At 38.9% G+C, this 25,058-nt stretch overlaps 2 protein-coding genes across 4 annotated transcripts in view; both read right to left on the bottom strand.

Annotated features, from left to right (window-relative positions):
* LOC136694215 (zinc finger protein ZFP2-like) overlaps window positions 1-11,999 on the bottom strand; it is a 217,488-nt gene extending 205,489 nt beyond the window's left edge. Inside the window, exon 1 of the mRNA XM_066667605.1 lies at window positions 11,966-11,999. The gene's annotated coding sequence lies outside the window, so the exon portion shown is untranslated. The remainder of the gene's footprint in view (window positions 1-11,965) is intronic.
* Window positions 462-15,470, bottom strand: LOC136694248 (zinc finger protein 135-like). 3 transcript variants are annotated; one of them, XM_066667656.1, is made up of 3 exons: window positions 11,966-12,004; window positions 6,686-6,836; window positions 462-2,467 (listed from the first exon to the last, which is right to left on the bottom strand). In XM_066667656.1, exon 3 carries the CDS (start codon window positions 2,389-2,391, stop codon window positions 1,246-1,248), a length of 1,146 nt encoding a protein of 381 aa, XP_066523753.1. In that variant the 5' UTR covers window positions 2,392-2,467; window positions 6,686-6,836; window positions 11,966-12,004; the 3' UTR covers window positions 462-1,245. The 3 variants fall into 3 exon arrangements, with proteins under 3 accessions (XP_066523753.1, XP_066523755.1, XP_066523754.1); XM_066667658.1 differs by lacking the exons at window positions 6,686-6,836; window positions 11,966-12,004 and adding an exon at window positions 15,356-15,470; XM_066667657.1 differs by lacking the exon at window positions 6,686-6,836 and having other exon boundaries at window positions 11,966-12,028.
* Window positions 15,471-25,058: the final 9,588 nt, after the last annotated feature.

Raw genomic sequence — 25,058 nt, 5'->3', positions numbered from 1 at the left:
GCTGATATTAGAGCACCATTTGGTGCCATGCCTACCATGGCCTTAAAAGTGCAATGACATTTGTGTGAAGAGAAACTTCAGTCTGAAGTAGCTGGGAAGAAGGCATTTGGCAATGCAGCTCTGTACAGTTAACTATTACCTGGGTATCTGCATAGTCCCTGAACTCATGAGGAAGATGATCTCAGGTGACACCCATATCCATACAGATATGCAGAAAGCAGTAGAGGAAGTTGGCCCCTGTTGTAATGATAAAGTTCATGACGTCACTGTTACTCTGAACACAGTACTCATGGTCCACAACAACTGGCACCTCCCCCTTATCCATTTGCTGGATGATCACCTCAGCGTCCTCTGGGTCAGACTTCATGGGCGGTGTGCTTGGCTGTGTGTAGTGCTGCCTAACTCCGGACTGGGTCTGTGGTTTAGTGTAGTTGTGCCATTGAAATAAAGAGGGGACTGTAGAGACTTTCAATGTCCTCTTTCTTTGTGATTTAATGATAATTTTGTTGCAACTAATATATATGCTTCATATTTTGTGCAACTCATGAAACAATTTTGCTTAATCGCTTGAGCCACAATTCAGGGTTTTTGGAAAAGGGTGGAAGTACAATTCAGAGTGGTATCAATTAAATCGTAGCACAGTGGAATACAACATTGTTCATGTGGACCTCATCACCTCCTCTGATATCTGTGGACATTTTATTAATTAATTATATTCCTGCTTCATATTTCTTTTAAGGTCTTGTAAGCATCTGGATACAATCAGGAAACTGGTATGGCCACCACTGTAGAAACTAGAAGTCAGTATGCGTATAGCCTAAACATCATAGAACAGGTCATAAAAAAGATAATGACAATATGAGAGACAATCCACACACAAATATGAGGGGGTGGGGGGCAGATCTGTAATAATTATTTCTGCAGCTGCTATCTGAAAATAAAAACACAATTCCATAAACAGTAAAACATCAGTCATTTGTGACTAGTATCAGTTACTCTTTACCTATTAATATCACATCCCCATATTCCCACACATTACACTTTCAGATTTAAAGAATATTTTTTACTTCTACTGTGCCTAGTACAGTAACTAATAGATACATTAACATATATTAATCACTAGAAATAACACTCTATGAAAAGTTCCCCCTCAAGCCGACATCATCGTCAGAAAGTCTTTATCACATTCTTATACATTCATGCATCTTTAAATCTAAATATCTGAAGATAATTCCTCACTCTGTGCTACTGCTTCTGTTCTGGGTGAATGCAGTGATGTTTCTCAAGGTATATACATTTAGTAAAACCTTTCCCACACTCTGAACATTGATACAGTTTCTCTCCTGTGTGAATGCGCTGGTGTCTTTGGAGACTACTCTGTACACTAAAACTCTTCCCACACTCTGAACAGTGATACGGTTTCTCTCCTGTGTGAATGCGCTGGTGTTTTTTGAGACTACACTGATAAGTGAAACTCTTCTCACACTCTGAGCAGTGATACAGTTTCTCTCCTGTGTGAATGTACATATGGTCTTGGAGATTCCTTAGTTTCATAAAACTCTTCCCACACACTGAGCAAGAATATGGTTTCTCTCCTGTGTGAATGCTCTGGTGGGTACGAAGAGAACTCTGTTCAGTAAAACTCTTCCCACACTCTGAACAGTAATAAGGTTTCTCTCCTGTATGAATGCGCTGGTGTGTTTGAAGATTACTCTGCTGAGAAAAACTCTCCCCACACTCTGAACACTGATACGGTTTCTCTCCTGTGTGAATGCGCTGATGTGTTTGGAGATGACCCTGTTGAGTAAAACTCTTCCCACACTCTGAACAGTGATACGGTTTCTCTCCTGTGTGAATGTGGTGGTGTGCTTTCAGAGAGCTCTGACGACTAAAATTCTTCCCACACTCTGAACACTGATATGGTTTCTCTCCTGTGTGAATGCGCTTGTGGTAACGGAGATGACCCTGTTGAGTAAAACTCTTCCCACACTCTGCACAGCAATACGGTTTCTCTCCTGTGTGAGTGTTCATATGATCTTGGAGGTTCCGTAGTTTCATAAAATTCTTCCCACACTCTGAACAGTGATACGGTTTCTCTCCTGTGTGAACGCGCTGGTGGTAACGGAGATGACCCTGTTGAGTAAAACTCTTCCCACATTCTGAACAGTGATATGGTTTCTCTCCTGTGTGAATGTGCTGGTGTCTTTGTAGATGACCCTGTTGAATAAAACTCTTCCCACACTCTGCACAATCATAAGTTTCCTCTTTGTGTTCACTTGTCTGAGTTTTTCTGTCAAATGTGAGAGTGTGGGGAGTATCCAAGGATGGTTCCTGAGAGCTGGAGCTTCTGTCCTCCATATCCTCACATTTAATCCCTCCTGGCCTCAACATTGTGTTATATTCCACTTGTTTCTTGATGCACCTTTGAAAAAACTAGAACTTCCTTGAAAAACAGGTTTTTCCTTTTCTGGAAGACAAAAAAAAGTTTTTTTTACTTAAAATAAACACATTACCAAGGTAAAGCATCACATAAATATATACATTTTGTACATTTTATAGTTTTCTTTGATATGAAGATGTGTATTTTGACATGCCCAAAATGTTGTCTCATTAACTAGAATCATTCTTTAAAAGAGGTTAAATAAGTGTGTCAATAATTTAATAACAATTCAGGGTTGCGGTGGGTCCAGAGCCTAACCGGAATCTCTGGTACTTGCTCAACGTGCATCTTTGGAGCATGGGAGGAAACCCACGCCGACACAGGGAGAACACACCACACTCCTCACAGACAGTCACCCGGAGGAAACCCACACAGACACAGAGAGAACACACCACACTCCTCACAGACAGTCACCCAGAGCGGGACTTGAACCCACAACCTCCAGGACCCTGAAGCTGTGTGACTGTGACACTACCTGCTGCACCACCGTGGCTTTCATATTCACTTAACATACAAGTTAATTTCACTTAATATCTCTTACATTGTCTCTGTACTTGGGTGAAGTCAAGTTTAACTTGTCCACCCTGTTGTAGTAAAATTCTGAGTTAATTAAAATAAATTTTGAATATCATCATTTACCTTTGAAAGTCACATTGAACAATTCAACACATCTGCAACTGTAGATCAACCATGTGTTCATCAAATTCATATTTACAAACAGAATCAGTTTTCAGGTACACAGGGGCTGGACATAAAATTAGAATATCATTCATTCATTCATTATCTGTAACCGCTTATCCAGTTCAGGGTCGCGGTGGGTCAAGAGCCTACCTGGAATCATTGGGCGCAAGGCCAAATTAGGCTTATTTTTTTTTAAAATAGGCTCTAAGGGCAAATTAGAATATCATGATAAAGTTATTTCAGTTTCCATTCAAAAAGTAAGACTTGTATATTGTACTCATTCATTACATACAGACTGATATATTTCAAGTGTTTATTTCTTTTAATTTGATGATTATAACTGACAACTAATGAAAACCCCAAATACTGTATCTCAGAAAAATAGAATATTGTGAAAAGGTTCAATTTTGAAGACACCTGGTGCCCCACTGTAATCAGCGAATTAACTCAAAAACACCTGCAAAGACCTTTAAAATGGTTTCTCAGTATAGTTCTGTAGGCTACACAATCATGGGGAAGACTGCTGGCTTGGCAGTTGTTCTAAAGACAACCATTGAAACCTTACACAAGCAGGACAAGACACAAAAGGTCATTGCTAAAGAGGCTGGCTGTTCACAGAGCACTGTGTCCAAGCACATTAACATAGAGCTGAAGGGGAAAAAATCTGCATAGGAGTAACCGCACCCTGGAGAGGACTGTGAAACAAAACCCATTCAATAATTTGGTGGAGATTCACAAAGACTGGACTGCAGCTGGAGTCAGTGCTTCAAGAACCACCACGCACAGACGTATGCAAGACATGGGTTTCAGCTGTCACATTCCTTCTGTCAAGAACAAGAGACAGCGTCAGAATCGTCTCGCTTCCAATAAGTTCTGGACTGCTGCTGAGTGCCACAAAGTTACGTTCTCTGAAAATTATGCATTTCCTTTGGAAATCAAGGTCCCAGAGTCTGAAGTAAGAAAGGAGGGGCACAGAATCCATGCTGCTTGAGGTCCCGTGTAAAGTCCTCATGTGTGATAGTTCGGGGAGCCATGTTATCTGCTGGTGTTTTTCTGAGGTCCAGGGTCAACGCAGCCATCTACCAGGACGTTTCAGAGCACTTCATGCTTCCTGCTGCTGACCATCTTTATGAAGATGCAGATTTCATTTTCCAACAGAACTTGGCACCTGCACACAGTGCCTAAACTACCAATACCTGGTTTAAGGACCATGGTATTCCTGTTCTTAATTGGCCAGCAAACTCACCTGACCTAAAACTCATAGAAAATATATGGAGTATTGTGAAGAGGAAGATGCAATACGCCAGACCCAACAATGCAGAAGAGCTGAAGGCCACTATCAGAGCAACCTGGGCTCTCAAAACACCTGAACAGTGCCACAGACTGATTGACTCCATGCTACACCGCATCGCTGCAGTAATTCAGGCAAAAGCAGCCTCAACTAAGTATTTAAAGAACCAGCTCGAAACCTGGGTGCACTGATGGAGTCAGATATGTTTTAGTTTTTAGTAATTTCACAAGAAAAACAATGGTGTGTTTGGTTTTAACATAACTTTCATGAGTTATTTACAAGTTTCTGACCACTTATAAAAGTGCTGCCCATTGTGTTAGATTGTCAATGCAACCCTCTTCTCCCACTCTTCACACACTGATAGCAACACCGCAGGAGAAATGCTAGCACAGGCTTCCAGTATCCGTAGTATCTGTAGAACACCATTGTTTTTCCTTATGAAATTCCCTATAAGTTTGATGTGTCACATGACCCTCTTCCCATTGAAAAAACAAAAGTTGGATCCAAAATGGCCACTATGGTCACCACCCATCTTAAAACATTTCCCCCTCCCATATACTAATATGCCACAAACAGGAAGTTAATATCACCAACCATTCCCATTTTATTAAGGTGTATCCATATAAATGGCCCACCCTGTATAACATGTATAGTAATGTAAAGAATGTATAATAGTGTATATAATAATGTAGAGTGTATAGTAATGTAAACAGTGTATAACTGAGTGTATAATAATGTAGAGTGTATAATAGGGAGTATAGTAGAGTGTATAATAGCATGTATAGTAATGTAAACAGTGTACAATAGTGTGTAGTGATGTAAAGAGTATGTATAGTGATGTAAAGAGTGTTTAGGATATGTAAGCTGCATGTTTTTAAATGCTGGCAAATAACATTGTGTACAGAGTCGGAAGACTATTATAAAAGTGCTGTTACTGCTCTATGTTTAAGTATAGGTATGCATTTTGGGCAAAGCTACAACTGTTTTGATACTGCAATAATCAGTGGATCCTCCATGTTGGCTCACACTTATGTGTCAGAGTTCACACAACCTGAGCAGTAACGCTATTTGTCGGGGGACGCAAATTTGCAGGTCAAAGTTAACCAATCAACTTAAGGTGGCCTTCAATGGTACAGTGCTACAAAAAGCAACCATTCATCCATTATCTGTAACCGCTTATCCAATTCAGGGTCGCGGTGGGTCCAGAGCCTACCTGGAATCATTGGGCGCAAGGTGGGATTACACCCTGGAGGGAGCGCCAGTCCTTCACAGGGCAACACAGACACACACACACATTCACACCTACGGACACTTTCGAGTCGCCAATCCACCTACCAACTTTTTTGGACTGTGGGAGGAAACCGGAGCACCTGGAGGAAACCCACGCGAACACGGGGAGAACACACCAACTCCTCACAGACAGTCACCCGGAGGAAACCCACACAGACACAGAGAGAACACACCACACTCCTCACAGTCACCCGGAGGAAACCCACGCAGACACAGGGAGAACACACCACTCTCCTCACAGACAGTCACCCGGAGCGGTAATCGAACCCACAACCTCCAGGTCCCTGGAGCTGTGTGACTGCGACACTACCTGCTGCGCCACCGTGCCGCCCCCAAAAAGCAACCAATCCAAGTTTGCCCACACACTGAAATATGAATATAATTCTTAGCCGACATATATTTAGACTTCCTGCATTTAGCTTTTTCCCCCCCACCAGTAACCACTGCAAAACCCTTTTAAGCCCGGTATGCTCCATTTAAACCCAGCTCTCTGTTTCAATGGAGGTCCTATATTTATTCTTAGATTAATAATTTTCATAATTTTACTGCCATCCTTTGAGACCATATTTGACAACAATTCTTTATATTCTTTTACCTTATTGACCTCATTAACATATAGTCTCGATTTCTTGTAATTTTTGTTTTATCTTCATTGTTTCTGAGTGAAAGCCAATGATGCAGATTAGCAGGTGGTAATACAGTTCTCAACAATGTGTAGTTTATAATGCACATATGGGATTATAGTTGTAAATGAGGTCAGTAAAGTGTTGTACTAATACTTACAGGAGTTGGACAATGAAACTGAAACACCTGTCATTTTAGTGTGGGAAGTTTCATGGCTAAATTGGAGCAGCCTGGTGGCCAATCCTCATTAATTGCACATTGCACCAGTAAGAGCAGAGTGTGAAGGTTCAATTAGCAGAGGGTAAGAGCACAGTTTTGCTCAAAACATTGCAATGCATACAACATTATGGGTGACATACCAGAGTTCAAAAGAGGACAAATTGTTTGTGCATGTCTTGCTGGCGCATCTGTGACCAAGACAGCAAGTCTTTGTGATGTATCAAGAGCCACGGTATCCAGGGTAATGTCTTCATATCACCAAGAAGGACGAAACACACCCAACAGGATTAACTGTGGACACAAGAGGAAGCACGTAGTGACCTGGCCACTATCCTGCAAAAAGAATGGCTTAAAATCCCTCTGACCACTGTGCAGGATTTGTATATGTCATTCCCAAGACAAATTGACACTGTATCGGCTGCAAAAGCAGGCCCTACACCATACTAATAAATTATTGTGGTCTAAAACCAGGTGTTTCAGTTTCATTGTCCAACCCCTGTATATTTTAATTCACAAGTATGTGTTGTGCGAGTTAAGTTGGGCAGCACATAGAAATATACTGGTGACAATTGCATAAGTATACTCAGGATACCTTAAGTGCAACCTAATATATTTTAAGTTACACATTAGTGGTTCCAAGATAACAACTTATGTAGACTTCCAAAAGGATACATTTTTCAGCACTGACCTCATTCTCTCAGCACAGCCACAAAATATACCCCTGTAGGTGGACTGTGACTCCATTGGCTGCAGCACTAATTAATAGACAGCTAACTCTGACTACAGATTGGCTTACTAAAAGTGACGACCAATGAGAAGCTCATTCTCTATTTAGGAGTTGTGGTCCTCTGGCTGAGGGAGAGGAGCATGTCATAGAGAAATCATGGTCTTAACAGTCTCACCTTAAAAATACGGGATAAAACAACTCTGGATCCAAAACACAACACTGCATTTGGTGTCCAAATACGGGCTGGTTAGCATCACATCCCCCAACCCCCATGCTCGAGCTCTGAATACTACTCGCAGGAACACTCAGAAAGAAGTGTGTCCGCTACGGTGGCCAGCAGAGTCCGATTACAACAACATTTACAAAGCGAGGTACAGGAGGAGGGAGTGTGAGCTTGCAGCCTAGAGGAAATGGAGGATCAGACTTAAGATTGAGCTCAATAAATCCAATGCAGATCAGTACAATAATGCTGTGATCAGCCCCGATACCGATCTTTGAGATTGGATCGGGACATCCCTGGAATAAATTATGAGAAAACAACTTGCAAAATATTTTAAAAGTATTACATCAATTACGTAAAATCTAAAATAAGTTGACAAACAGTGGGAGACTGAACTTATATTTGTAATTTCTGTGGACTGACATAAATAATCTCCACCTTGACTTTAAGATTTTACCTGTGTGTATTGCTGCTCTATGTACTATGTTGCCAGTGATTTTAAGGTATTAAGTGGAATTGGGACAAGCTGAAACAAGGTTGTCTTTATAATGGGAAAGAATTACTGTACTTGAGATGTGTATTTGTGCTGGCCCAAGGTTATTAAGGATCTCAAAATCCCTCCAGAATCTCAGTCTTGCATGCATTTAGTTATCCGCACAACTGCTTAATATGCCAAATTTCCAGTTAAATTTATTAACAAAAAATTCTTAAAACGATTTGTTTCCAGAGAAAACATCATCCGCCTGAGCCTGACTAAATACAAGTTTGTTTATTTATTTATTTAGTGTGTGGCTTTAGAGTTGTATTTAAGATGAGAAATGCAGTGTCCCAACCTGACAATATCTTTATAGTCCGTCCGTTTAATATTTAAATATCTATACCTGCTATTTTCTGTTTTATTTATACTGGTCAATTTAAAATAAATGAAAAAAAAAAAGAATCAATTTGAAATCTTCACATACCATACAATATATAGGTGCTGCTCATTAAAATTTGAATATCATGAAAAAGTTGATTTATTTCATTCAAAATGTGAAGCTTGTATATTATACTCATTCATTACACACAGACTGATATGTTTCAAGTATTTATTTCTCTTAATTTGACGATTATAACTGACAACTAATGAAAACCCCAAAGTCAGTATCTCAGAAAATTAGAATATTACTTAAGACCAATACACACACAAAAAAAAGATTTTTTAGAAACGCCGGCCAACTGAAAAGTATGAACATGTACAGCAGTCAATATTTAGTCTGGGCTCCTTTTTCCTGAATTACTGCAGCAGTGCGGCGTTGCATGGAGTCGATCATTCTGTGGCACTGCTCAGGTGTTATATGAGAGCCCAGGTTGCTCTGATAGTGGCCTTCAACTCTTCTGCATTGTTGGGTCTGGTGTATTGCATCTTCATATTCACAATACCCCATAGATTTTCTATGTGTTTTAGGTCAGGTGAGTTTGCTGGCCGATTAAGAACAGCGATACCATGGTAATTAAACCAGGTACTGGTAGCTTTGGCACTGGGTGCAGGTACAGTTATCACCTGAAGTCCTGCCTGCCTGCTACGCTGGACCCACACAAGTTTGCTTATCGTAGCAACAGATCCACTGAGGACGCCATCTCAACAGCACTACACACTGCACTAACCCACCTGGACTGTCAGAACTCATATGTGAGAATGCTGTTCATCGATTTTATTTCAGCATTCAACACAGTGATTCCGTCTATGCTGATATCCAAACTCAATGATCTGGGCATCAGTCTGCCACTGGATTTTAGACTTCCTGTCTAACAGACCCCAATCTTTTAAATTAGGCAACCATTACTCACCAACCATCACCTTGAACACTGGCGTTCCACAAGGTTGTGTTTTGAGCCAGATTCTGAACTCTCTCTTCACCCATGACTGTGTACCTGCCTATGGTTCAAACACCATAGTCAAATTCGCAGATGACACCACTGTGATAGGCTTGATTACAAACAATAATGAAACGGCCTACCGGGATGAAGTATAGCATCTGTCTTTGTGTGTATAACAATAACCTGGCACTAAACACATTCAAGACTAAGGAGATCATCATGGACTTAAGACAGACTAGGAACCAAGCCCACGTCCCCATTTACATCAATGGAACTGCAGTGGATCAGGTGTCCAGTTCCTTTGTCTCCACATTTCCAGTGATCTCTCCTGGTCCTTGAACTCCTCCATCCTCATCAAAAAGGTGCAGCAGCATCTCTTTTTTCTTCGGAGTCTGAAGAAAGCTCACTTGTCTCCCAGGATACTGGTGAACTTTTACCACTGTACAATCAAGAGCATACTTAACAACTGCATCTCTGTATGGTACGGCAGTTGCTGTGTTGCAGACTGCAAAGCTCTCCAGTGAGTGGTAAAAACAGCACAGCGCATCATAGGCACTGAATTGCCTACCATCGAGGACATCTACTGCAAACGCTGCCTGGGCAGGGCAAGAAATATCGTCAAGGACGTCACCCACCCAAATCATGGACTTTTCAGCCTTTTACCATCTGGCAGACATTACAGGAGCCTCCGTTCCCACACTAACAAGCTTTGTAAAAGTTTTTTTTCCTATTATTCTGATGAACACGATTCAGACACTTTAAACAAACATTGCATAATAATTTCACTGCACCTTCTGTAAAGTTGTATTTCATTCATCCTTCAGTACATAATGCATCATCTACACAATGTTACTTCGTTTACCTGTTTTACATTTCAATATGTATATATGGTTACAACTTCCATAATCACAATGTTATGTCACAACTGCACTTTATGTAAATAATCACAACTGCACTTTATGTATATTATGTAAATAATGTTATATATTGCACTTCTGGTTAGATGCTAACTACATTTTATTGGCCCTGTACTTGCACACTGCACAATGACAATAAAGTTGAATTTAATCTAATCTAAGGTGCCAACCCCTGTTGGAAAATGAAATCTGCATCTCTATAAAGTTGGTCAGCAGCAGGAAGCAGGAAGTGCTCTAAAACTTCCCGATAGATGGCTGCGTTGACCTTGGACCTCAGAAAACACAGTGGACCAACACCAGCAGATGCCATGACTCCCCCAACCATCACTGACTGTGGAAACTTTACACTGGATCTCAAACAACGTGGATTCTGTGACTCTCCTCTCTTCCTCCAGACTCTGGGACCTTAATTTCCAAAGGAAATGCAAAATTTACTTTCATCAGAGAACATAACTTTGGACCACTCAGCAGCAGTCCAGTCCTTTTTGGAAGCGAGGCGCTTCTAACGCTGTCTCTTGTTCTTGGCATAAAGAATACGAGAGCTGAAACCCATGTCCTGCATACGTCTGTTCATGGTGGTTCCACTGCAGTCCAGCCTTTGTGAATCTCCCCCACATTATTGAATCGGTTTTGTTTCACGATCCTCTCCAGGGTGTGGTTATCCCTATTGCTTGTAGAATTTTTTCTACCACATCTTTTCCTTCTCTTCAGCTCTATATTACTGTGCTTAGACACAGAGCTCTGTGAACAGCAGCCTCTTTACAATGACCTTTTGTGTCTTGCCCTGCTTGTGTAAGGTGTCAATGGTCGTCTTTTGGAGAACTGTTGTCAGTAGTCTTCCCCATGATTGTGGAGCCTACAGAACTACACTGAGAGACCATTTAAAGGCCTTTGCAGATGTTTTGAGTTAATTAACTGATTAGCGTGTGGCACCAGGTGTCTTCAAAATTGAACCTTTTCACAATGTTCTAATTTTCTGAGACACTGAATTTGGGTTTTTCATTAGTTTTCAGATATAATCACCAAATTAAAAGAAATGAACACTTGAAATATATCAGTCTGTGTGTAATGAATGAGTACAATATACAAGTTTTACTTTTTGAATGGAATTTTATGACCAGCACCTGTATTTTATAATACATAACTATTATTTAAGAATTTTAAAATGCAGAGACCTATAGGATGAAATAAACTAACTAAACAGCGATTGAGTAAAGGAAGAAATAAAATATTTCGTACATGTTTTTGGTTTGTTTTGTGTGTTGAGAGGGTAAACGGTCCGTTACTTTCTGTATTTAGTGCTATTCATTTGTCTATGAAGCGTTAAAAGCAATGTGCGCAGCATTAGGTTCACATCGAACAGACCCTTTCATTCACCACGGCGCACGTTTATCTTCAGTAAAACACGGTATAAACGGGGTGTAAATATCTTAAACACATCTTTATCTTCGGTAAAACACGGTATAAACGGGGTGTAAATATCTTAAACGCGTCTATCTTCAGTAAAACACGGTATAAATGTCTTAAACACATCTTTATCTTCAGTAAAACATGGTATAAACGGGGTGTAAATATATTAAACACATCTTTATCTTCGGTAAAACACGGTATAAACGAGGTGTAAATATATTAAACACATTTGACTTCAGTAAAACACGGTATAAACGGGGTGTAAATATCTTAAACACATATTTACCTTCAGTAAAAACAGGTCTTGATTTCTCTCCGACACACAGCTCTCCTCCTATTTCTCCCTCACACACACACTCTCCGCTCCACAACACCCGCCCCCTCTCACACGATTGGCTGGAAAATCTAAGCTGCTCTCCTATTGGACAGTCCTCAACCCCGCCCTCTCGCTACGTCAGACGCCACGCACGGGTTCAGTCCTCTATCTGAGTCCGAAACTGTGCCCTATTCACTATATAGTGCACTATTTTAAAGTAGTGTCCCAGAATCGTTCACTACTCTTCTAAACTGGAACACGACTCACATTCCCCCATGAGACGAGGACCTCAAGAGGAATCATAAATTAACCGATGCGTCTCAATTTAAGTTGCCCCCACACGTACTAAAACAGTGTCCACTAGCGGTGGCTTGTTCTCCTGCTGGCCACATTTGTGGATCAGGCTGCATTTGTATTTGGATCAGGTAAAATGTGAAAGGAAAATCTCAAAATCCAAAAACCGGCAATGGGAAATGAACAAACCCAGACAGTGAGCGTCCACTGGCATAAAAAGGCTGGCCCACCACTGACTGTAGACCACTGCTGGTCCACCATCGGACCCCTCAGATCACTGCCCTGTACAGGATAGAACTCATTTATAATCTCCTCACACAGATTTTACACTCACAGAGACTTTTATTCTGGAAAACACACTAATACAAATATTACCAACAGCTCTGAGAGATATAATAATAAGTATGAGTCTGATATAAAATGATAAAAATGTTGACACTGTGTTGATTTAAATTATTTACTAATCTTATTTATAAAGAATAACAAAAAGAACCTAATGAAGGAGAAAAATGTAAATTACACTGTGAAAATCATAAACTGGAAAAGTGCTAAAATGTGGCATTTTGTCTAAAATTCTGTTTAATCAGCAGCGGTCCGCCCAGAAAACGCTGTGTAAAACACTAGTGGACCTCCAGCTTTGCCCTCAGTGGGTCAACAGTGGTCCGCCGTCTCGTCACAGAAAACACATGAGTAACTTGATTCACAAAAGCAGATTCAACACTTCACAAATACATTTTATAGACTGTGACTTAACACATGTATACAATGTATATTTTAACAAATGTATTTTCACATAAAAGTATGATAAATACATGAAAAACAAAAACATGTATTTGATTAATTTAACTGTATTTGTATAAACTACAGACCGTGAGACACATTGGGATGTGTTAATTTGTGAACAGTGAAACATAATTGTGACTTTTGTTTAATTTGTGGATTATCATTTACACATTTTGTATTTTGACACTAACCTCTCTCTGTAAAAATGGCATATAACCTGTAAATAAACATGAGTAGTCAATCAAATTTTATTTATATAGCGCATTTCACAACAGAAAGTCATCACAAAGCAGCTTTACGGAGATCCGGGTCTGTGTTACCTACTGTTGAGGAATTACTGCTTAGACCTGCAGGGTCAACTCTATTCACAACACTGGATGCAGCTTGTGGTTTTTACCAGGTACCTTTACATGAGGACAGTAAAAAGTTTACCACCTTCATCACCCTGTTTGGGATCAAGAGCACACCAGAGATTTTCCAAAGAAAAATGCTCAAGACTCTGGCAGGATTTGAAGGGATAGATCTGTTCATGGATGATATGTTTATTCATGGAGAAAATGAGGAGATCCAGAACCAGTGCCTAACGAAGGCCATGAAGGTCATCAGGGCTCAAGCTGAATGAACCCAAGTGCAAATTCTGGCAGAACAAGTTTTGTTTCCTGGGCCATGTTATCGACAAGGCAGGCGTCTATCAAGGCAAAGGTAGCAGGGATAGAGAACTTTCGTCAGCCACACATCATCAAACTGAAAAGATTCCTGGGGAGTCAACTCTTTGGCTAAATAAGTTCCAGTGCTGTCCACAATGGGTGACCCACTCTATCCATCCATCCATTATCTGTAACCGCTTATCCAATTTAGGGTCACAGGGGGTCCAGAGCCTACCTGGAATCATTGGGCGCAAGGGGGGAATACACCCTGGAGGGGACGCCAGTCCTTCACAGGGCAACACAGACACACACACATTCACTCACACACTCGGACACTTTCGAGTCGCCAATCCACCTGCAACGTGTGTTTTTTTTTGGACAGTGGGAGGAAACCGGAGCACCCGGAGGAAACCCACGCCGTCACGGGGAGAACACACCAACTCCTCACAGACAGTCACCCGGCGCGGGAATCGAACCCACAACCTCCAGGCCCCTGGAGCTGTGTGACTGCGACACTACCTGCTGCACCACCGTGCCGCCCTGACCCACTCTACATGCAGCTAAAAGGGAAGGTGAAGTGGTTGTGGGAACGCATACCAAGGTCTAATTAAGTGTAGGGGGTGGCCAAAATGAGACAGGACATTATTACCAAAGTGCAGCAGGGTTCATTTTGCATAGAGGAAGGAGCCTTTACTTCCAAATGAGCTACGATCTAGGCCAGGGGTCGGCAATCCATGGCTCCAGCCGCATGCAGCACTTTGATCCCTCTGATGCGGCTCAACTTTTAAAAATAATTACTGAGTATTTAATTAAAATGTATTTTAATTTGGTTTGTTCATTTTCAAAATGTAATTCTATGAAGATTATGGCGATCTTGTAACATCTAAAATATTTTAATATTTAAAATATTTTTGTCACTGTTAATACACGTCACAACTTCCAACGTGCGACACCCGCCAGTGTGTGGTTTCTTGAACTTTTTGACCGCTGACTGCACGGCGCCAGTAAAATAATGACGGCACGCAGAGAGAGGACAACATTTTTGTTTGCTGCCAGTGGATAATTTAAATTTGCCGTTTTTTTTTTCCCTCATTACTACAAGGAAGGTTTTACTTAACCGTCAACACAATGTCTTTCTTTCAGAGTTATAAATATTTTGTTGCATGCAGAAATGTTATTTCATTTTCTCTGCAGTCGTTCATTAATTTCATAAATGTAACACAGTGTAGTTTGTTTATACATAGCACAAAGGCAAAAAAAAACTGTTACGCGCAGTGTTATTTCATTTAAAATTCCAAAAGGATTTTGTGGCTCCCAGTGTTTACTTTACTGTGTGAAATGGGTCCAAATGGTTCTTTGAGTGGTAAAGTTTGCCGACCCCTTATCTAGGCCATGGCAGAAAGTATTAGACCTATGTGAGTTTAAGAAGCAGAACTATCTTGTTGCTTCTGATTACTTCTCTAGTTATTTAGAGGTTTTATACTCTATACGCTGCCTACCACTACCAGCAGTCAGGTTGTCTCCAGGCTTAAAGCTACCTTTGCATGCTATGGTACCCCAGAGGTGATAGTAAATGACAATGGTCCAAAGCTGACTTCTGCTGAGAGTGTTTAGTAAGGACTATGACTTTACTCACATCACTTCAAGTCCCCAGTTCCTTCAAAGCAACGGCCATGCTGGGAGGGCTGTCAAAATTGCAAAGAACTTTGTTCACCAGGACAAACCCCTCCTCATTCTGTTGACATACAGGGCCACAACCAACTCTTCTACTGGAGTCAGTCCAGCTGAACTGTTAATGGGCAAAGTATCAGGATAACTTTGCCCATTCTGCAGGATCTTCTGAAACCATGGACAAATTTCAACAAGTGGATGACACGGCCAAACAAAGGTAGGCATATTATTACAACCGGCACAATGGAGTGCGAAACCTGCCACCACTGAGCTTAGGAGAATCTGTGCTCACAAAACTGGTGGGACAGAAACAGTGGACAAATCGTGCTGTTGTCCAAGGCACAAGCTTCTCACCTAGATCTCACGTGGAGACAGCAAGAGGTGAGCGATACAGAAGGAACAGACGCCACCTGCTGGCTATTCCCAACCATCTCTCATCAGACAGAAAATATTCTGATGTGTCCACTCCAGCAGTGGATGTGGACACTGAGTTGACCAAGAAAACTGAGACACCAGCTTTTGTCACACAGGAGACTCTTACACAGGGGTCTAAGGTCACTCGTTCTGACAGAGTAAGCAAACCAGTAGCTAAATTTAATCTGTAATCAAGCATGTTTAGCAATGTTCGACATGTTACAAGAGTACAGATGTTCACTGCAAAAACCTAAAAAAATCAGGAAAATTAATGAACGTTCTCTGTGTCTTTGACAACACTTCTTGCACATTCGCAGCTCATTCAGGTCTGTGTGAGTTGCCATGCTGACAGAATGTTTTGTTCTGTCTCTGCATCGAGGGAGTAGCATCTCCCGGAGACGGAGACAGAGAAGCCGAGGAGATAGCTTTCTCTTCCATTCACAGTCAGTCCCAGTGTTCTAACAAGTTGTGCTACCAGAAATTCTCTTATATATAAAGTAGCTAGTATATATATATATATATATATATATATATATATATATATATATATATATATATATATGCGCAGCAGGTAGTGTCGCAGTCACACAGCTCCAGGGAGGTTGTGGGTTTGATTCCCGCTCCGGGTGACTGTCTGTGAGGAGTTGGTGTGTTCTCCCTGTGTCTGCGTGGGTTTCCTCCGGGTGACTGTCTGTGAGGAGTTGGTGTGTTCTCCCCGTGTCCGCGTGGGTTTCCTCCGGGTGGTCCGGTTTCCTCCCACAGTCAAAAACAATGACTTTGTCTGGAAGGGTATAGATCAGCGTTGGTGGAGCAGTATGTCTCACAGAGTGCAGGAACCATGGAGCTTGCCTACAGTGCTGCTTGCCTGTGTTTTGATCTTTTTCCCTGTTTCTGTTTTTCTCTGTTTGGATTTGAACACAGCTAGTGAAAATGAATTGACAGTTCATATGTTCACTTGTTTATTTTATTTCTTTATTGTGTGGATGATCACAAGCATCACACATTAGAAAAAATGTTAGTAAAAATCAGGAAATTAAATGTTTTTTAATTATAGATTAAGAAATTGGATATAAATGTAACTAGTAATATTGCAGATAGCACCGTGAAAGAAGTAATTTTGGGGACTTTTACAAAGGTCAAAAACTGAAAATTAAATTTGTCACAGGCCTCACACTTTATAGTATTATAATTATATTTATATATATTTACATTAACATTGTGTAATATGTAATATATATAATATATTATAATTATTGGGAGTGGGCCAGGAGCTCCATAGCACCACCAAATGCTGACACTGGTCCAAATTAAGATGGATCACATTTGTTTGATTTAATTTATCTCACCACAAATCTCATTATGTTTTATCGTAAAACAGGTCTACTGGAGTTAGGACAAGTCGAGATATGCCGGTCTCATTGACCACCTATGTTTAAATGCATATAGCTCCCTCTATAGTTTTTAAGCAATATTTTAGGTGATGTCACAGACTTTATAATAATAATAGTAATACATTTTATTTCATAGGTGACTTTCTGTCACTCATAGACACCTCACAGAAATATACAATGTAGACAATATAATAAGTAATAAATAAGCTAAGTAGACAACATTAACAAGAAGTTTGGATTAGACAACGTAATCGAGTCAGTCAGATGTAAGTGCAAACCTATGGGTTTTGAGTGTGGACTTGTAGTAAAATAATTATACCCCAAATTGCAGCGGCATAAATACTACATAGCGGAGTCAGTGATGAATAATTATTTGATTAATTAATTATTTAATTTGTTTGGTTAGGTTCAATGTTTGGGAGCCATTAAGTAATATGTAATGTCTTTACCTGTCCAATTTTAGCTTGGACATGTAGGTCATCATGTTGAATGACTTTACATATTATATAGCAGAATTAGCTACAAATAATTATTATTAATGAGATATGCTCATTGACCTGTTATAGGTTCTTGGGTCCGAAATTAAATTTGAATTAAAAGTAATAATTCCGTACAAGAAAGGTGCACACAAACAAACAAATAACCAAGGATTGTTTTTTTGTCATACAACTGGTTTATTAAATGTAAAATCAAATAATGATTATTGATTATACATTCATATAATAAAATGCATTACAGCGATTCATGAGGGAACAGGGACATAAATATATATTAAGGAATTTCTCTATGATTAATTACTTAATTCATTATCTGTAACCGCTTATTCAGTTCAGGGTCGCGGTGGGTCCAGAGCCTACCTGGAATCATTGGGCACAAGGTGGGAATACACCCTGGAGGGGGCGCCAGTCCTTCACAGGGCAACACAGACACACATTTTCACACCTACGGACACTTCTGAGTCACCAGTCCAATGAATTCAGACAATGAATGATAGTCCTTCTATAAATTCACATGCACAATCCAGGTAAGAATAAAGGAGGCTTTCTGACAGTCTAAGCCAGTGTTATCCAATTCTGATCCTATTCTACCTCTTCAAACAAACTTGATTCAACTAATTTTGTGAGTAGGGTGTTCCAGGACCTGATTCTGATGCCAAAGCATGTGATTATCTGAACGCAAATAGTAACACATAATACTCTACAACAAGGACATACTTCTATAAAGAATCATTTAAAACCAAGCAAAGGAACTAGATGAAGTACAGTGAACCTCTCTGAATGTCTGTTTATATTCTTAGTTTTAAGTTGAGCCACATTTCCTGAAAGGTTGCACCACTATCTTGGAGTTCATTAAACAATAACTACATTACAGCGAATTTCCATCTTATTAAGTTCAGCCGTATCCTCATCTCTGGCCGCCTGGACAACAGGGATCTTCAGGAGGTGCAGTGTAGTGAAAGAACGCTCAAGTGTAGTCACCTCAGTTGTACTCCTTGTTGAATTCCAGCTCTATGATTAAACATATAGAGATTATGTACATGTTCTGTTCTCTTCAATATATATTTTTTTGAATATTTAACAAAAAACTGTAAACTGCTTATTCATGCAAATTCATTAACTACAGAACTTCAAATGTAAAAGATGATCAGGTTATAGTGCAAACGGTTATACAAACGATTATACAACTGATGCTAAAGATATAAAGATAAAATAAGCTAAACTCAAATTTAGAGGTACCGTTATTCTTGTAAATGTGATCGAAGTCGAATTCATCTGACACTACCCAGCTAGCAAGGTAGATATGGGCCGATTCTGGCTCAGGCTCGGCACTGTCGGCTGGCTGCCGTCTCGGCGTGAATGCGGCACCCTGTATCTGGCCCAGTTCCGGCTGCGCATTGGCACTGTTGGGTGGCGAGGCGATTTGCCATTGCAGTTAGCACACTACACTGATCAGATTAAATATGAATTTTTGTATTAATCTATTATTAATCATATATTGACCCACATCTAAAAATAAAAGAAAATACTGGTAACTGTCTGGTAAACAATGTAAAAAATGTTAAATAAATACAATCATTATTTTAACTTGTTAAATTCCATACAGTTATAGGTAAGCTTTAATATTGTAATATTTTAGAAAATGTATGTAATGACTCAGACACGAACGACAGAAATTAATATGATAAATAGGGTTAATATGGAGACATGCAGTGTCGTGCAGAAGGGAGGAAATTGTTATTTAAGTTTTTGAAGATGACTGGACTGGAACGGCAGCTTTAAAATGAATGAACTCTGAATGAGAAAACAGAAGGCAGAAGTGAACTGCTATAAAAACACAGAAGAAGAAGAAGACGAAGATTTGTGCTCTTTTCTGTGACCGCGGCGCGAGCAGCTCTAACCGGCCTCAGGGAAGAGCTTCATCCATAAGTTTTAATTTAACCTTATATTTTTGGATACATGAGTATTTTGATATGTTAGTAATGTAGTTAACATCGTTAATGTTATGTACGTTATCATCTGTTAGCAGCTATATGTTACATAAGTAATATTTAACCGTTATTTAATCTTAAATGAAAAACATTAGATAGCTAGGCTAACCTGTTTAACTTTAGCTAGCTCCTCTTTTTCCTGACATAGAAAACATATGATATAACAAAAGAAATTATGTGACAATCGCTCTTACATGAGTAATTTAATTTTAGTAATTATGTGGTTTGATGGTGTATTTTACACCTTTTTTTTTTTTATTATTTGGTTATTTAGCTGCATCTTAGTGTGTTCACGGTCACACAGAACCGCTTCCCTCAGTGTAAGAAATAAAATAAGAAATACATTTGCTTAAACACATTAAGAATACAAAAAGTAATAAATAGGTTAAAATTCATTCTCAAACTCGGTGCTGGTTTTTAGTTTAATGTTTTAAATAATATTCCACATACAATAATTCTTTTATTTAGGGAGTAGATGTGATTTTGGGCCAATGATTAATGGGTTGAAGGTGGTTATATTGAAAAAGATAGAAGCGTATTTATTGAGAGAATTTTTAGTTTTATTTTTGGAGTTTTGAAGTTAGTTAAAATGTTCAAAATTAAATATAAACATGAAATAATTCATTTTCTTTCATATTCAGTATGAACTGGTGCAACATTGGTCATGTGTGAAATATGTAAAGATGGACTGCAGCGAAAAAAACAACAACTAGTGGGGCAGTGAGAAATGCAGATGGGAGGTTAATTTAAGTAATTTAGATGAGATTGTTTGTAGCATATTGATGGTCATGATTGTAATATTTAAAACAAAAACCTTTGTCAGTTTTCATGTTATTAAAATAGAGTCACTTTTTATCTCAGTTTAGCATATAAGTAACTAGTAAGACATAATAGTAAGAAAAGATTGGCACATGTTTTAGTGTGTGTGGCAGAAGAAAGTTTGAGTTTATGGTGGGCTGGTCTGTATTATATAACTCCTGGTGTGAAAAGAAGTCTCTAATTTAGTTCATCCCAGCCAGGTATTTAATGGTGATTACCCACCACACCTTTATCAGGTGACCCTTTTCCAGAAGAAAACAGACTTCATTACTGATGACTGCTAATGTTTATTTCAACATGGATAACAAATTACACGAGTTGCTGACCTTGTTGTCCATTATAACATTTGATTAATTGTATCTATCTGCCCATCTGACAGCCACCTATTCCTCTGAGGTAGTGGAATATCCCTGCACCTCTATTATTACAAGTATCACTCAGGTATGTTGACAGTTTTATACAGTTATTTCTTAATTTCCCCTTAAGATGAATATTATTGGTCTATGGTTTAAGTACTTTGGCAGTAATAATACTGAATGTAAGATTTGCACTTTCATCACGAGTGTTGTCAAGATACTGAGATTTTCAACTTTGATATCATACTTATTTGAAATATTTTTCTTGAATAGCGATTTCAATAATAAAGGCAAATAAAATCAATATAAACATAAACATCCCCTCTAAATAAACATGATGTAAATCATACAAAATATGCATATTATAATAAAATAAATAAGCATATAATAAGTAACTTATATTGAGGATTAATCATTTCATCCAATTATCATTTCAAATTGATAATGATAGACATTTACGTATTCAACCTTGTGCTTGGCAATGGAGCACTATGATTATCATGGATAACAGTACTGTGTGATCTTCAAACATTTCGCCAGTTTTGAGGATGCATTTCCTAAAGAGTCCAGCACAAGGCTCCTCTTCTCTGGTGGAAAAAATACCTATATAGATACGGAAATATTTGTACTTTTACATATATTCACAGTAGAAAAGGTTTAGGGTTATGAGTATTTATTTGAAACAATTCAATACATTTTATATAATATTGCATTACTGTCAATATCCAATGGTTAGGCTCATTCACAGCTCCCAAAATCACATCATACTTGTTTGGATTGCACTTAAGAAAAATAAAAATATAATTGAGAAAATCCAATTACATATGACAGTAATGAGATGTCCCCTTCCATATATTGGTCATCTCAAATGAATGAATGCAAAGTGCCTTATTCCCTCCTTGCTGCTGATTACTCTTTTTGCCAATGTTCATCAGGTAGGCGTTGATCACCTGAGAAAAAGGAACATATGAAACAAATCTAGGTACATGACTTGTACATAAGATTTGTTAAAACATAAGGTAATTACCTCACTTTCAAGCTGCTGACTGGGTACAAGATTTGCAATGTTCCAATAATACATTTTATACCGCCCCATTCTAGACAGAAGGATATGTATATTTTTTCCTGCCCAGGCATCTTTCAGACCTAAAGAACAAAATAAATAAAGTACATAGCACTTTCAGTATACTTCACTTAAGATGTCATATGGAGGTCTGACGAAAGTACTTTATAAAAATGAAACACTGAAGTAGTGGATGACCCAATTTAAAAAAAAAAAAATCAAATTTAAGGTTTGTTCACAGTCAAGTCACATTTTTATGACCACCACTTGTATCTATACTCTTTGTCAATGATGGATGCAATCATACCAGCAGAAATGCAAACTATCACAAAAACCACCACAGCAGAGTGACTGACAATGCTGCATTGCTGAAAATGATCCACCAACAAAATAATAGCTGCTCTGTGGTGATCGTTGTAGAACAGGATAAAATGGGGTATACAGTATACAGGGTAAAATGGGGTACAGTCTGATATTGTAAAACTACAGCATGCACTTATATGATTTGTGGAATTAGTAACATCCACAAAGAGTGTAGACACAATTATAATAATGTGACTTGGCTGTATATTGACTGTACCAAATCAGTTGTACATATACATACATTTCCCTGAAAATGAGAGAGTTGGGGGAACATGACCATGGCCAATGGAAAGGACATGACCACAACTGGTGTAGAGGTGAACGGTGGAGACGAGGTGACCATGACCGGTGTGGAGGACATGACCGTTACAAGTGTAGAGGAGGTGACCATGACCGGTGTGGGGGAGGTGACTGTGACAGGTGTAGAGGAGGTGACTATGACCGGTGTGGAGGACGTGACCGTGACAGGTGTGGAGGAGGTGACCGTGACAGGTGTAGAGGAGGTGACAGCAGGCTGCATAGAGGTGACAGTGACTGGGGATTGTGGGGGAGAAGAGATGTTGCAAACCTCATGATGTTCTTTCAACTTTTTGGGTATCCTTGGGGTTTCTTCTTGACAAATTTTCAAATGATCAGTGTTGACCTTCTTAATAGCTTTTCCATTGGAGTCAACAAGTTCAACACATTTCCCATCTATTTTCGTTATTGAGAAAGGGCCAAGAAATTCTGGGTCCAGCTTCCCTCCTTTGCGCTGCTGGCTGCAGATATTTCAGACTACATCCCCCACCTGAAGATTTTGTTGCAGTAATTTTGATTGAAACCTTTTCTTTGTTCTCTCCTGAACCTTTTCCACATTCTCCTGAACAATCTGTAGAATCCTTTCATGTCTGTCAATGTCAATGGTCACCTCTTCCTTAGCAAACACTTTCTCAAAGGAACTGTCAACCTGTAGCAATATATAGAAAAAAACAAAACAATGATGCACTTACAATACACAGATGACATTTTTTAGTTTTTTTAACAATGGGTAATTATATTTTCAAAACATTTCACCCATTTAGCACAACAAATATTTATTTTGAGCAAGCCTTGAAATTTAGCACAGCAGTGTTTGTCATTTTCAAAAACACAGCTCAAAAACACTGCAGGAAAAAGTTACAACAGGAATACTCTTGGTAAACATTGTAGCATCACAAAAAAAAGCCACGGAGACAGCTGGCCATATACACATCACACCTAATATGCTGGCCCTGTAATGGATCTGCTGGCCCTAGAATGGACTGTCCATTTTTAATAAGAACTTCTTACCAATATTTGTGAATGGTAAGCCCTAAAAACTTCTGCTCTGATGGGAATTTTATTTCTGTTGTGATTGGCCTATATACTCAATATTATCAGGTTACTATTTTCTTGGATGTAGACTGTTCAATATAGTTATTTTGACCTAATACATGTACACGCAGTTCAGTTTAATATTAGGTTCAGGAGTATTGGAATATAATCTTAAAATTCAATTTTAGAAATACTGCCAAATGAATGTGTGTAAACTGACAGGCATCTCAGAAATATGTGTTTCCTGTTAGATATTGTAAAGTACTGATTATTCATCATTACTAATTTTATTATTTTATGTAGTAAGGTATTAACTTTCTTAACTAAAAAAATGACTTTCAATTAAATACTATACAAAACCAATTATTGTAACATCAAAAACACTTTAAATTGATGAAGAAAAATAAGCCAAAGAAGAAAAGCTCATTTCAGTATAACACAATGCTTCATGGTAAAAATGAATGTACTAATTCAGTGTATTCATTTTAAAATAGTTTAAAAGTGTTTATGAGATGAATGAGATGCTCGGACAGATTATGTATTCCTGCTGTAAGAAGAATAGCGTTAATGTTCTGATGGATTTAATTCTGAGATGATTCCGCAGTGCTGTAAAGCCTTCGGGTATTTAGTTGTGATAAACTGTATATTTCTGCAGAGAGAAGTGTGAAACGTGTTGAAAACTTAAACTTGGCACTGAAGATGCATTTCTGTGACTGAAACACTGAAATACTGATTTAAAAGGTTAACTAAAATAAATATGAAATGAGTCATTTCCTGTATACACTGATGAGCCAAAAATTAAGCACACCTGTTCTTCAATGATCAGGACCCCCATAGGACGACTATTGGTGAATGATTATGAGCACTGTGACTGCAATGTGATGATATGTTTGTGTGTGTTGTGCTGACATAAGTGTATCAGACAGAATAGTGTTACTGGAGTTTGAACAACAGGGTAAATGGGTAGGTGGACTATAGTGTGATACTGCAGAAATACAAAGTGCATATGGTCACTGTTTTAGAGTTGTGGCTGAACAGTGTATATACTGAGAAAAGGACAAAATTTTACTTAACCTCATAGTTCTCTGGCACCTCAGCGGGATAGCGTGCTTCTCTTCCAAACATCAAAAAGAATGGAGAGAACCGCGTGGTTAATTGCTTCTTTGTGCGTAATCCAAACATGACTGCATCTAGGAACAGGTCCCAGTTGGTGGGTTTCTCATCCACTAACTTGCTCAGAGCCCTGAATATAATACACCGTTTTATAAGTAAATCACAATAAAAGAAACTTTCATTGTTGATCAGGAGAACAGTGATTTCTTGTTTTAGCTTTACATTCTGTATTTTTGGTTTCAGTTACGTATTTCTGTAAAGCTGTTTTAAGCATAATTCATTTTTAGAAAACACTAAACAAATAAAAGGGACATGTTCATCTTTAACAG

This window comes from Hoplias malabaricus, chromosome 4 (genome assembly GCF_029633855.1).
Source record: "Hoplias malabaricus isolate fHopMal1 chromosome 4, fHopMal1.hap1, whole genome shotgun sequence".
NCBI lineage: Eukaryota > Metazoa > Chordata > Actinopteri > Characiformes > Erythrinidae > Hoplias > Hoplias malabaricus.
The sequence above is the reverse complement of the archived record's forward strand: the minus strand, read 5'-3'. Positions and strand labels throughout refer to the sequence as shown.